Source organism: Zootoca vivipara, chromosome 6, assembly GCF_965207765.1.
Source record: "Zootoca vivipara chromosome 6, rZooViv2.hap1.1, whole genome shotgun sequence".
Lineage (NCBI taxonomy): Eukaryota > Metazoa > Chordata > Lepidosauria > Squamata > Lacertidae > Zootoca > Zootoca vivipara.
Genome location: NC_142589.1, coordinates 93,950,581 through 93,963,811, shown reverse-complemented (window position 1 = coordinate 93,963,811; position 13,231 = coordinate 93,950,581). Strand labels below are relative to the sequence as shown.

The 13,231-nt window shown below is 49.2% G+C and overlaps 1 protein-coding gene across 1 annotated transcript in view; it reads left to right on the top strand.

Moving 5' to 3' along the window:
- Window positions 1-13,231, top strand: part of UNC13A (unc-13 homolog A) — a 119,677-nt gene that overhangs the window by 26,133 nt on the left and 80,313 nt on the right. The window contains exons 11-13 of the mRNA XM_088673086.1: window positions 848-897; window positions 2,542-2,620; window positions 12,478-12,549. Of these exons, the coding sequence (XP_088529212.1) occupies window positions 848-897; window positions 2,542-2,620; window positions 12,478-12,549 (201 nt within the window). The remainder of the gene's footprint in view (window positions 1-847; window positions 898-2,541; window positions 2,621-12,477; window positions 12,550-13,231) is intronic.

Here is a 13,231-nt window from a genome sequence, read left to right as displayed (position 1 = left end):
TTTAGTGTTCTGTGGGGAGCCGCCCAGAGTGGCTGGGGAAACCCAGCCAGATGGGTGGAGTATAAATAACAAATTATTATCGTTATTAGTACTGCCCCCTTTGTAGGGGAAAAAAAACCTCAGCGCCCCCCACCCCCCAGAGGTGGACTAGGCCCCGAGATTGAAAACCCATGGGGTGGACCAGAGTGAAGCCTGATGGCTCAGTCCGATCTGCCCCAAGAGCAGGGCCAGTGCTGCAAATCACCCAAATAAGCCCTTCTAACATCACTGCAGGGGGTTGGACTAGATGACAGTTGGGGTCCCTTTCAACTCTATGATTCTATGATTACCGGCTGCAAACCGATTACCAAAACTGGGGGGAACTCTTCCTATAACCATAAGCGAGGCATAGGCAACCTTGGCTCTCCAGATGTTTTGGAACTACAACTCCCATGATCCCTGACCACTGGCCTTGTTAGCTAGGGATCATGGGAGTTGTAGTTCCAAAACATCTGGAGCTCTACCCTTTTGGAGATAATGAGCAGCTAGGGTCTGAGAGAGGAATGATCTGACTTCTGCATTTCTGAAATCTCGGGGGGGGGGGGCGGCAGAGAAATGTCTCCTAGGATCAAGACCCTACCAGAGATGATGATGATGATGATGATGATGATGATGATGATGATGATAATAATAACAATAAAAATAATAGCCGCCCTGAGTCAAGACCGGGCTCAGGTCGGCTAACAACAAGAATATGAAAGCAAGCATAAAAGAAATAATTCAACTAAAATGCAGATTAAATACAATGTTAAAATTAGGAATCTACAAGTGCAACCTCATTTAAATAACTGATCTTTCTATTTCACAGGCTCGGGGCGAAGGATCTGGAGAATCGAAATCCCTGTGGTTTAAAGGCGGGTGAGTTGCTGTCTCCGACTGCCGTCTCAAATTCAAAAAGCCTTTAGATGGGTCTCAGGTGGCTGTGGTCGCTTGATCTATCCTAGTTCTGATAGTCAACCTTCTTTTCTTTTTTAAAGCATGTGCAGAGTGCCTAGATTTACCTGCCCGCCCTCTCCCCAAGTAGGCACTTGGGATTGCCCTACTCAGAGTAAACCTGCTGAGATGGATAAGCCATGTCCATTAAATTGAGCAGATCTACTCTGTGTAGGACTCGCGTCAAATGCAAACCATGGCAGCCGAGGATGGTAGTCAGGTTTTTTTGCTCAGAGGAGGTCCATCCATTGAATTTAATGGGCCCAAGGTCCATTGATTCTAATGGGTGTGCTCTTGGTGGAAGGCCACCCAGTATCATTTTATTTTTATGTTGCTGTTTTCAATTGCACCTAGTAAGATACCTGGATGTGGCAGCAATGATAACACGCTCGTCATATTCAGAAAGAAAACTATGCGTATTAATATTATTTGTTTATTTGTTAAATTTCCACCTTAATTTCCCATAGCCTCCTGTGCATGCTTGTACAGATTTGCAAATCTATTATTATTATTATTATTATTATTATTATTATTATTATTATTATTTATTATTCCCCAAAAACTGATTTTAATATTGCATTTTAATGTTGTTGGAATCCCGCCCTTCCCGGAAAAGGGCAGGTAAGAGAAAACGATGAATGATGGTTGCAATGGATGGCTATAATAAATAAAGTTAATAATGGTTAATAATGGTTTAATATATAATTGAGATGCTTAATCATAATCAATGCTGATAACTCTTGATATTTATTAATGAACAAAGTTAGCATATGGCCATTTGAAGCGAATTGGTGTTCTGAGTCCATTAAGCATGCAGCGATTCTCATCTCCTCTCCCTTCCCTTCCCTTCTCTTCTCTTCATCTCCTCTCTCCCCTCCCCTCCCCTCTCTCCTCCCCTGCCTCTCCCCCTCCCCTTCCCTCTCTCCTCCCCCTCCCCTCCCCTCTCCTCTCCCCCTCCCCCTCCCCTCCCTTCCCCATGGACGTACCCAGCGCGGGGCGGGGGGGCAACTGCCCCCCCTAGAAGCAGGGCCGGCACAGCCATGGGCGAGAGCGGCGCTGCCGGCGGGGCTGGTGAGCAGAGGCGTAGGTGGAGCGCGAGCTCGGCGTTCCCCCTCCACCGTGCTGCGCCCTCCCTCCAGCTCCCCGTCGCGCCCTCCGGCAAGGCCAAGCACGACGGGGAACCAGAGAGCGTGGCGGGAAGCTGGAGGGCGCGGCGGGCAGGAACGCTGAACTCGCGCTCCGCTCTGCTGGCCTGTGCTCCGCCTCCGCCTCTGCCCACCAGCCCCGTCGGCAGCGCCACTCTCACCCACAGCTGCACACTCCACCTGGGCTCCATAGCCTCGCCCACATTCCCACTTTGTGGCCCCTCCCCTCCCATGCCTTGGCCCCGCCCCTTGCTCCCCCTAGTTTTGATCCTGGGTATGCCCCTGCCCCTCTCCCTTTCCTCCCCCCTCCCCCTCCCCTCTTCTCTCTCCTCTCCTCACTATCAAATCTTTCTCTCTCTCTCTCTCCCTAATCCACTCCCTTTCTCCCCTCCTCCTGTGCTGACTGTTTCTGTCTTTTTTCCAGACCGGGCGGCGGGCTCATCATAATTGATAGCATGCCTGATATTCGCAAAAGGAAACCCATCCCCTTAGTTAGCGATTTGGTGAGGTTTCTCTTAACGTTTTTCTTCCCATTTCCATTCTCTCTCTCTCTCTCTCTCTCTCTCTCTCTCTCTCTCTCTCTCTCTCTCTCTCTCTCTCTCTCTCTCTCTCTCTGGCAGCTGCTAGCTTCACCTGCTCTGGAAACGCTGGAATTCTTTTCTGCCCTGTCCCCCCCTGGAGCCGGGATAAAGGATTGGCAATTTTGAGCTATACCTTATAGACAGTTCCTCCCTCTTTTTAACTGAGCGGCCTTCCAGGCCAAAACCAACAACTCTCTTCTGAACCAGGGTTAAGACTGGGTGTGCACTGGACTTTCTGTAGCCCAAGACCTGGGATAATAACCTAGTGGCCAGGAAATGCCTGGGTTCAAATCTTCTCTCTAAACCACACACTTGCACAAAAGGCAAACAGGTGGCTGAAGGGCTCCAACTCTCAAGGTTTGGAGAAGTCCAGAAATGTTTGTCCCCCCTCCAAAAAAAAACCCCTCTCCCCCCCATTATATTAACATCAAGGCTATCAGATTAGGAGTTCAGTAGATCTGCTGTGTTGCAGCATACTAAGAAAGTCCCAGGAGTAAGTCGCTAATTTTCTGATTAAATCCAAGATAGATTTCCCCTCCCGCAAATAAGTTTTTATTTGTTTCCCTTCTTCTTTTTCTTTGGCGATCCCTCGTAGCCGAGTAAGATTGTCTTTCATGGACACAGTCTTAACAATGAGTCCGTAAGTGACTGTGGAGGCCAATTATGGATCCCCACGTCCTTCCACAATGAGGACATTGGTTTCCAGGTGGGAGTTGATCCTGGTGAGCGTTTGCCAAGCGTGCCTTCCTCTTAACTTGTTTCTCCCTTGCGCCCTGAGTTCGAGCGTCTTCAAAGCCCAGGACACCTTTGGTAAAGGCTGTTCTCCAACTGGAGCACTCACAGGCCAGTGTTTCCCAGTTCTCGGTGTTTGTACTATTTTTATTTAGATTTAGATTTGCCTTGAGAGAGTTTTTAAATCTCTTTTGTTGACATTATGCTTTCCATTTTTAAGTTCAGAATAGAGCAGTTGCTTTGGAAGAAGGCCTCTGCACAGCATGACCAGTCCAACGAAGTTGATGTTGAAGGATCATTTTTATTATTATTCCCCCAATAAGAGCTGTTAGGAAATGCAAGGTCTATGGCGGTGGCCGATTGCAAATATAGCAACTTCTGCAGGCAGACGATTTGCAGGGTTTCCTTCCCCCTCTGCCGCTGCTAAACCACCCCATCGCCATGACAAAAAGAAGAAGAAAAATTGGCCTGGGAACTGTCTTGCAGGGTTGAAGGCCTTGCCCTCCATTACCTCGGCTCCTGTGTGGCACACACCTCGCTGAGTTCGCCTTCGCTTCGCTTCGCTAATACAGCTCATTCTTGTTTCTGTTTCCACCACCCCCTCTTCCTCCTTTCTTCTCTGGGACGTTGGTTGGGCTGCTTCCGTCCCCCAGGGGAGCGGCGGTCAAGTTTCTGCGCTGCATAGACAGCATGCCTGACATTAGGCCTGGATGCAAATCACTCCCGCTAGTCATCAGCGACCTGGTGAGGAACGAGGTTAAAGGGAGAGCACCGTATGGGTCTCCCGCAACCCACATCCGGCAAGCTCTCTTGGAAGCTGCCCCGGTTTGGTGCAAGCCTGGTCTGGGGAGATTTGGAGTTCCCATGTTGGCTGTGGGGGGGGGGGCACTTGCAGGTGCGTGTTTGCGCACGCATGTAGACACATGCGCACACAGAGAGAAGCATAAAGAGAAGACTTACGTAGGGGAGATTGTTTGCAAAATGCGTATCCGTTGGCAAATTTGGTCATGGAATTCTATTCAATATTGACCCAGAGTAATGTGCCTTGGTTCTCGGACTTAATCAGTTCCGGAAGTCCGTTCTGTGGGAATGTTAGGGATGTGGATTAGGATATATTATTAGATAGATCCTATCCAAGCTTGTGTTAGCAAGCTTCCAATATCAGCAGAGTGACATTCCCCTTTTGTGCGCAGCAAAGCATGAGCGTTAGGTTTGTTAGAACCTCTATAACATTATACTTCAATATTATACTTCCTGGCAAATCCCCTTTTTCCCTCTTAAAAGAAATACACAACACAATAGTATTAAAATAAGATAGAGTTTACTCACATGACATCCTGAGTTAACAGCATAATCTCAGAAAGGCAGGCTTACGTAGAAAAGTTACAAATATATATACATGTGGAGTCTTCTTAGTAAAGTGAGGCTCCATCTGGTCTCTCTCTTGGCAGCAGGCCGAGAGGGAGAACCATCCTAACTGGAGATTCTCTAGAGATGTGTTCCCATTGAAGAAGAAATGGCTAAGAGAGAGAATGGCTGCTGGCTAGGGGCTTATCTGCCAGCTAATCCATCTCATCTGCATATCTGGAGGAACAGGAACTGAACTTAGTCAGGTGTCCCTCCAGGTGAGTTCCTCTTAGTGGACACTCTAGGAACTGTTGTGACTTGTCTGCCCCAGTGTTCCATCCCACACGTTCAACTCCTGAAATTGTTCGAAAATGCTTCCTGCACTCAATTGGAAGTGGCGTCAGACGTTCAGCTTCCGAAAAACGTCCACAAACTGGAACACTTCCGAGTTTGCAGCGCTCGGGAGCTGATTTGTTTGACAACTAAGCTGTTCGAGAATCAAGGTTCCACTGTATCGTTAAGCAGAGTAAAAACTTAAACGTGTTGCAGGATTCCCCCCCCCCCCAAATAGACTAGAGGCAATTGTATTTCATCCAGCAGAGCTTTACTGCTACTGAAGGCAGATGAGCATCACGGTCACAAATCCAGTACCTTCAGGATTGGCCCTGTCCATAAGAAATCCAGTTGCAGCAGACTTAACTTAAACTTACAATAACTTATGAGACTAAACCTTAACACTAAGCATACCATATACAGAACACCACACCAGAAGGAAAAGAGATAGAAAGTGAAAACAAGGCTCCTTCTGGCCTTCTTATTATAGCCAACATGACCCGACAGAAAGAGAAAACAGTTTAAACCAGCTGTTCTGAGCTTCTTAGAAGGAATAACCCAAACATCAGGAACCTTTTGCTTGATTCTCTCACACAGAGAAGCTCCCAGAACCCTCCTGGAATTAATTAGAATGGGAAAGATCTCTACAAGTCAGATCGATACTTTCTGCACCAAGAAATGCAAACTGACAAATTTTGCATTCAGAATGTTTATATTAGGGAGAGACTAAAATGTGTTTTCACGACATCTTCGTTCTTTGGCAGTGGGGGTTGCAAGCAAGCTGATATGGAAATGTGGCTAGCTTAAGGATGGAAAGAATGTGCAAAAGAGAAAGAAGCCAAAATGGATTGGTCCGTCCATCCCTATTGCCACATAATTGTAGCTTTACATGCTCTTAATGCCACTGGTACCCCATGAAGGAGCATCTTGGGGGAAATCTAGTTTTGCCAAGTACAAGAAATCTGGAAGGGGTTGTTCAGGGCGGGTGTAGACATCATGGCACTGTTTGGAAGTTGTTTTATAGCAATTCCTATCATGGCCAATTCTCAGCATTGTCTAGAGGGTTGGTGGTTCAAATCCCCTCGAAGGGGTGAGCTCCCGTTGCTCTGTCCCAGCTCCTGCCAACCTAGCATTTCGAAAGCACGTCAAAGTGCAAGTAGATAAATAGGTACCACTGCGGCAGGAAGGTAAATGGCATTTCCGTACGCTCTGGTTTCTGTCACGGTGCCCCTTTGCGCCAGAAGCGGTTTAGTCCTGCTGGCCACATGACCTGGAAAGCTGTCTGTGGACAAACACCGGCTCCCTCAGCCTGAAAGCGAGATGAGCGCCGCAATCCCAGAGTCGCCTTGGACTGGACTTAACTGTCCAGGGGTCCTTTACCTTTTACCTTTTATTTAGAAGAGGCATTCGCTCCTGAGAGCATGGGATGCCTCTTCTCAGACAGGGGATGAGGAACCTGTTTATGTCCAGATATCCTTGGAGGAATGCCTCTGATTAGAAGGCGTGTTCCCTCCTGAGAGAGGGGATTGCCTCCTTAGATGTGGAGCAGGGAACTTCTGCATCTAAAAAGTACTACGTCTTTACTACGCCAGGAAGGGGGAAGGTAAAATGCCGCTGTTTAGAAGATGCATTTACCTGCAGATGCTGCTGAACTAGGACTCCCATTGGCTCCAACAAGAGGGAGCTGGTTGCAGGCTCGTGTAAGCCTCTCACTATCATACAATTCAGTAATGAATTGTACGTTCCTGCTAAGTTCCCTTGAATGCCTCTTAAAAGAATAAACACGCCACAATCTTATTCATAAGTCAATAGAAGAAGTTTCCTTACATCAGGCAGAGCACAGTGTGATCCCTGAAGGCAGACTTAGTTACAAATTTACACATGTGGGTCTACCCCATAGGGAGGAATGAGCCCAGTTCCTCTGCTAGCTGAGAAGCTAGCAGGGCAGTCCTGGCTAAGAAGTTGGTCCAACGTAGAAGGAAGTGAAAAAAAAAAAGAGAGAGAGTGCTGTGTGACTCGTCCTTTTGTTACCTGGACAGGTGAGGTCACGCCCACCTGTAGTCACATGCAACAGGAAGTCTGCTCTGCTCCAGCCAGGAGGAAACAGGAAGTTTTGGCTGGCTGGACCAAACATCCCCTTACATGTCCACTCTAGCATTACAAGGAATGTTGTACTTGACTGCTTCCAGTGGATTATATCCTACACAGCATTGACCGCACCTGATGGACAGCCTGGGGGTGGGGGAAACAGAGACTCTGGAGAACTCCTCTCCAAGGTGCCAGGCTTGCCGAAACAGTGAGCTTACAAGAGGCTTCAGGATCGGTTGTCTTGGTTTTTTCATACGGCGCCATCGCTTTAACAGAAGCCGTACGGAACCCTTGTCCAACGAGGAACATCAGCCTGTCTTCCTGCGTCTGAATTTCCTCCTTTTTGTCCCCTCCCAACACCTGCCCTGGCGCTCCCAACCCTTCTCTCCTTCCCAAGGGATAGCTCTCCGTTGTTGTGTAAAGAAAGCCCCCCCCCAATGCTGCAGTTGGCATGGTCTACCTCAAACCTTACCTGTGCATGCTTGCCTTTGTTGACAACTCCCTGCGGGCTCCCAGGAGCCATAGCTCAGTGGCAGAGCCCCAGCGTCTTGCATGCGGAAGGTCCTATGTTCAATGCCTGGCGTCTTCCGTTAAAGACCTGGCAGCAGTCCGCATGGACCGGAGGTGGCCAAAGTCATGCCCTCCAGGTGTTTCTGGACCCCCAACTCCCATGGTGGGAGTTGACAGCCCAGCAACATCTCTACGTCCCATTCCAAAGGCTGTGGAGAGGTTTCCAGCCCTCAGGAGACCACCTCCTCTCATTAGCTTCTCGTCAATTCCAGCCGTAGCCCAACAACATATTGAGGGAACAAGTTTGGGAAGGGCTGTGTTCAGCTATGAGATGTGTGGCTAGGCATGCTTTTTCATGGCGAAAGTTCGCTCTTCTATACGGTTGCTCAACGTCCAAGGGTCTTTCCCCCCTCTTACTCTCCTTTGAAGCCAAGGAAACTTTGGAACTGTGTATGTGCTAACCTTTCAGTGTTAGATAGAGATCAATAGACCTCCAATGAACCGCAGTTCCCTACTGGAAGCTCAGAGTTAACAAACTACCATCAAGAAACCCTGCGAGCTATTATCTCCTGAGCAACATCTCATTGATTGGTGTTGGATCCAGGGAACCTGGGAACTGTAGTTTTGTCCCAGTAATATGAATCCTGCATTAGAGAGACTTGGAACTACAGTTCCCAAGACTCCAGCATTGGAATCTATGCTCAGCTCAGCCAAGGAACCCGGAAGAATTGTAGCTTTTTCTGAGGAGCAAAATTTGGAGAGATTCCCAAACCCTTCAGGGAGCCACAGCTTCGATTTAAGGTGACCAAATGTGATCTCATGACCGTGTCCTCCTAGAAAGAGGAACATCTTGGTGCCTTCATTCCTTTTATTTTAAACTAGTCGCATTCAGCCCGTTAAGAAAACGGGCACTGGAGGTGCGACGGAGCCGCGGCCTTCCCTCCCGTCGTGTCCCGCGGCCGAGCGCAGAGAGGGAGGGAAGGCCGCGGCCCCGCCGCTCCTCCCACGGGCCAGGTAGGGTTGTCAGGAGGAGGCGGCAGCGGACCAAGATGGCGGCATCGGGCTCCGGGGCCACGACCCGTGGCGGCGGAGCCCAATGCCGCCATCTTGGTCCGCCGGCGCAGGGGAACGGGAGGCAGAGGGTTGAGGGGTGAGAGAGAGTGCACGTGTGTACGTCCCGCCTCTTCGTCCAGTCCCTGTGTCCGTGGGGCACATGTGCATTAGCGCAAACCCAGGGACACAGGGAATACTGGACGCAGAGACACAGGGACTTTATTATATAGGATAAACCACAACCCCCAGGTTCCTTGGTGGGCATCACAAAATGAATCCTTGTCGGACGCAGCTTTGCCATGGCCAAAAATCCCAACATTTCGTGCTCTCTTGCCGAGCTCCTGTGCTTAACCTCTCTCGCTTTCTCGCTCCCTTCTTGCAATGTCCAGCTTTGACTATCCTCCCTATCTCTGCCTGCCTTTCCCCTCCGCCGAGCTTCCGCCCTTTCCTACTGACGCCACTGTTTCTTTTGTGTCTTTCCTCCTGTGAACACCCCGACTCCTTAAGTTGGGAGAGCTGATGCCTCTTTCTAACATGTGAGGGGTTTATCGACGCGGGGAAGAGGTGGGAAGGGGCTGAGGTTTGTGCACATTTTTCCAAACCATCGCCTGAAAAATCTGGTACGTGTGAAGACATTGTCTGTGCGGTTGAGGGGGGGAGAGATCGAGCAAGAGGTGACTTGTGGGTGGTTAACAAGCCAGACCCCAAATATCAGGGGACCCAGGTGGCGCTGTGGTTAAACCACTGAGCCTAGGGCTTGCTGATCAGAAGGTCGGCGGTTCGAATCCCTGTGACGGGGTGAGCTCCCGTTGCTTGGTCCCAGCTCCTGCCAACCTAGCAGTTCGAAAGCAACGTCAAAATGCAAGTAGATAAATAGGAACCGCTACAGCGGGAAGGTAAACGGCGTTTCCATGTGCTGCTCTGGTTTGCCAGAAGCGGCTTTGTCATGCTGGCCACATGACCTGGAAGCTGTACGCCGGCTCCCTCGGCCAATAATGCGAGATGAGCGCGCAACCCCAGAGTTGGTCATGACTGGACCTAATGGTCAGGGGTCCCTTTACCTTTACCTATTTAGTTTTTCTAGTTCTGTTGAAAATGAATAGGGCCAAATTCCACTTGTGCACTTGACTGCCACCCTGATTTACAAGAAGGCTGGAGAACCTTGTGGGTCATAGACTGAACCCAGCCACCCAGACCTATAGATCTGGCCCCCAGGCAGCACGCCCTCTTGCCAGACCACCGCAAGTCACTGACTTTGGCACGGCTGCAATCTAGCCTACTGGGCAAAGGTAGGAGTCATACCTTTGGGACGGCCCACTTCGGGCACTGGCCACACCCCTTTCCTGTAGCCCCGCCCACTTCTGGCATGCGACCCCCCGGAAGTTAACCCCATGAGGGAATGAGGCACCCCACAGGATGAGGAATGTGATCCACCCCTGTTTTAGAATAACAAAGGCCGCAACATGTTTAGCTAGTGGGTGACAGTGAATTCTGCTGCTTACGAATGAAGAATGAAATTATCATGGGGACAAGCTTGGAATTTGGTCTTTTATGTATAAATATATATATACCTGGTTGTCTGAGTCATCTTAACAACATCTCATTTCTTCCTTTGTTGCTCAATCGTTGACCAACACGCCTTTGCAGGCTATGGTGAGTGTTTGTCTCCTTATTTATTTCTTTTCCTCGCTCAGGACTCGCAAATCTTTCTCCCAAATAAGAATAGTGATGGGCAAACTCCCCAACACCTCTTGATTGTAAATTGTTTTGACGTTGATGAGTTTATGAATCACTTCTGGAGGCGGGGGGGAGCTCCAGTGGTTCCTTCCCAGCTTGTTACATCGGGGCCAGTGAACATGATTTCACGGCCACACGTGGGGAATGTGGTTTCAGCCATACTGGAGGGCCACACACACATCCAGGTGGATGCGGGTGGCGCTGGGGTCTAAACCACTGGGCCTCTTGAGCTTGCTGATCAGAAGAAGGTTGGTGGTTCGAATCCCCACAACGGAGTGAGCTCCCGTTGCTCTGTTCCCAGCTCCTGCCAACCTAGCAGTTTGAAAGCACGCCAGTTCAAGTAGATAAATAGGTACCGCTCCGGCAGGAAGGTAAACAGCATTTCTGTGTGCTCTGGTTTCCATCATGCACCAGAAGCGGTTTAGTCCTGCTGGGCACATGACCCGGAAAGCTGTCTGCGGACAAACGCCGGCTCCCTCGGCCCGAAAGTGAGATGAGCACCGCAACCCCATAGTCGCCTTTGACTGGACTCAACCGTCCAGGGGTCCTTTACCCTTTTTTACATTGGTTCCAGTGAACATGATTTCACGGCTACATGGGGAACATGTTTTCAGCCGTGCAGGAGGGCCACACCCACACCCAGAAAAACAAAAGAGTGTTTCAAATTTTCGATGGCCGTAATGGCATGTGGCATTTTCAAGAAATGTAAATAGAGATAGTGTTTGGGTGGCATCTTAATCATCTCTGGAATTGAAGGAGTGGGTGCTGATGGATTTAGAGTCCACATATATATTTAGGGCCAAGGTGAGACATGGGGAACCTGTGGTTCTCCAGATGTTGCTGGATTTACCTCTTTCCCCCTCCTCACTCTTGGCCATTGGCCTTGCAGGCTGAGACTGATGGAGTCCAATGACATGGCTGAACTACAACTCCCATCAGCACCCCTGCCCATTGGCCATGCTGGCTGGTGGAAGTTGGGAGACTCATATCATCTGGAGGACCTCACAGATCCTGCACCCTGATCTAAAAAGCAGAATTCTCTTCTGCGTGCAGGAAGGAAGTCTCTATTCAGAGGCAGTTGGGGGTTGGATGTCTCGCCAGAGTGGTGCATGCTCTGGTTATCTCCCACTTGGACTGTACTGCAATGCGCTCTACGTGGGGCTACCTTTGAAGGTGACCCGGAAACTACAATTAATCCAGAATGCAGCAGCTAGACTGGTGACTGGGAGTGGCCGCCGAGACCACATAACACCGGTCCTGAAAGACCTACATTGGCTCCCAGTACGTTTCCGAGCACAATTCAAAGTGTTGGTACTGACCTTTAAAGCCCTAAACAGCCTCGGTCCAGTATACCTGAAGGAGCGTCTGCACCTCCATCGCTCTGCCCGGACACTGAGGTCCAGCTCCGAGGGCCTTCTGGCGGTTCCCTCGCTGGAAGAAGCCAAGTTACAGGGAACCAGGCAGAGGGCCTTCTCGGTAGTGGCACCCGCCCCGTGGAACGCCCTCCCATCAGATGTCAAAAAGAAAAACAACTACCAGACTTTTAGAAGACATCTGAAGGCAGCCCTGTTTAGGGAAGCTTTTAATCTTTAAGAAATTACTGTATTTTAATATTTCTTTTGGAAGCCGCCCAGATGGGTGGGGTATAAATATATTATTATTATTATTATTATTATTATTATTATTATTATTATCCCCTGAGTTTGGGGAAATATCTCTTCTTAGATCAGGAGTGACGAATCCAGATATTTCTGAATTCCAGCTCCCATCATCAACCCTAACCATTGGCCATGCTGGGTGCTGAGACTGATGGGAGTTGGACTCCAACAATGTAGGGAGCTCCACTAATCGCCCCCCCCATCCCATGCCTAGGTGAAGACCATGTGAATGCAGGAAACAGTCTACCTTAACTTCTGTTGTTGTTGTTTTTCTGCACTGCGTTCTTCATATGCTTATCCTTTTATGCTTCCTTCCAACAGTCCTTGGTCCAGTCCAGGAAAGCTGGTATCACATCAGCACTCGCATCAAGCACTTTAAACAACGAAGAGCTAGTAAGTGCCCCAGTTCCTCCTTTTTTATACATATATATGCTCATGCTCTTGCGTTAGGAGAACTTGGTCTTTAGTTGTCTTGGGAGCCCACAGGGGAAGCGGAAGCAAGGCATAGAAGGAAGTTCATGTCAGGACCACGGACAGTTCCATATCCCTGGTGGTTGGGAGTCATAAGGGAGCTGTTGCTTCAGCGATGAAGCCGTTCAGACAGGGAGCTTGTATGGGAGAAGGAGGCTCTGACGGACAGCATCTTGCAGGAAATAAAAAAGGCCATGCAGAGTCAAAAGTTCCAAAAGGATTTTTTTTTTTTACTAAAAAGCAAAGGCTTGTTACAAAAACTTCAGACACACAAGGTACAAACAAGAGAGAGAGAGAGAGAGAGAGAGAGAGAGAGAGAGAGAGAGAGAGAGAGAGAGAGAGAGAGCAGCTTGCTGAGTGCAGGAATTTATCTCCCCAGGCTCAGCGTGACCTTGAGATAGTCAAAACAATATTTACATCAGAAGTGAACCTTCTAGAATCTTCCAGCACTTCCCAGCACTTTCCAGTTTCTGCCCTCAAAGGCTTTAGTCATGACAGGCTCTACCCCTTTCCTGGCTGCCCTGATGTGGTCAAATATGCTTCCTGCATGTAGCCTCGTGCATTGCTAGCCAGCCACTACAGCATCAGCCCTGAAGGTCTTTCC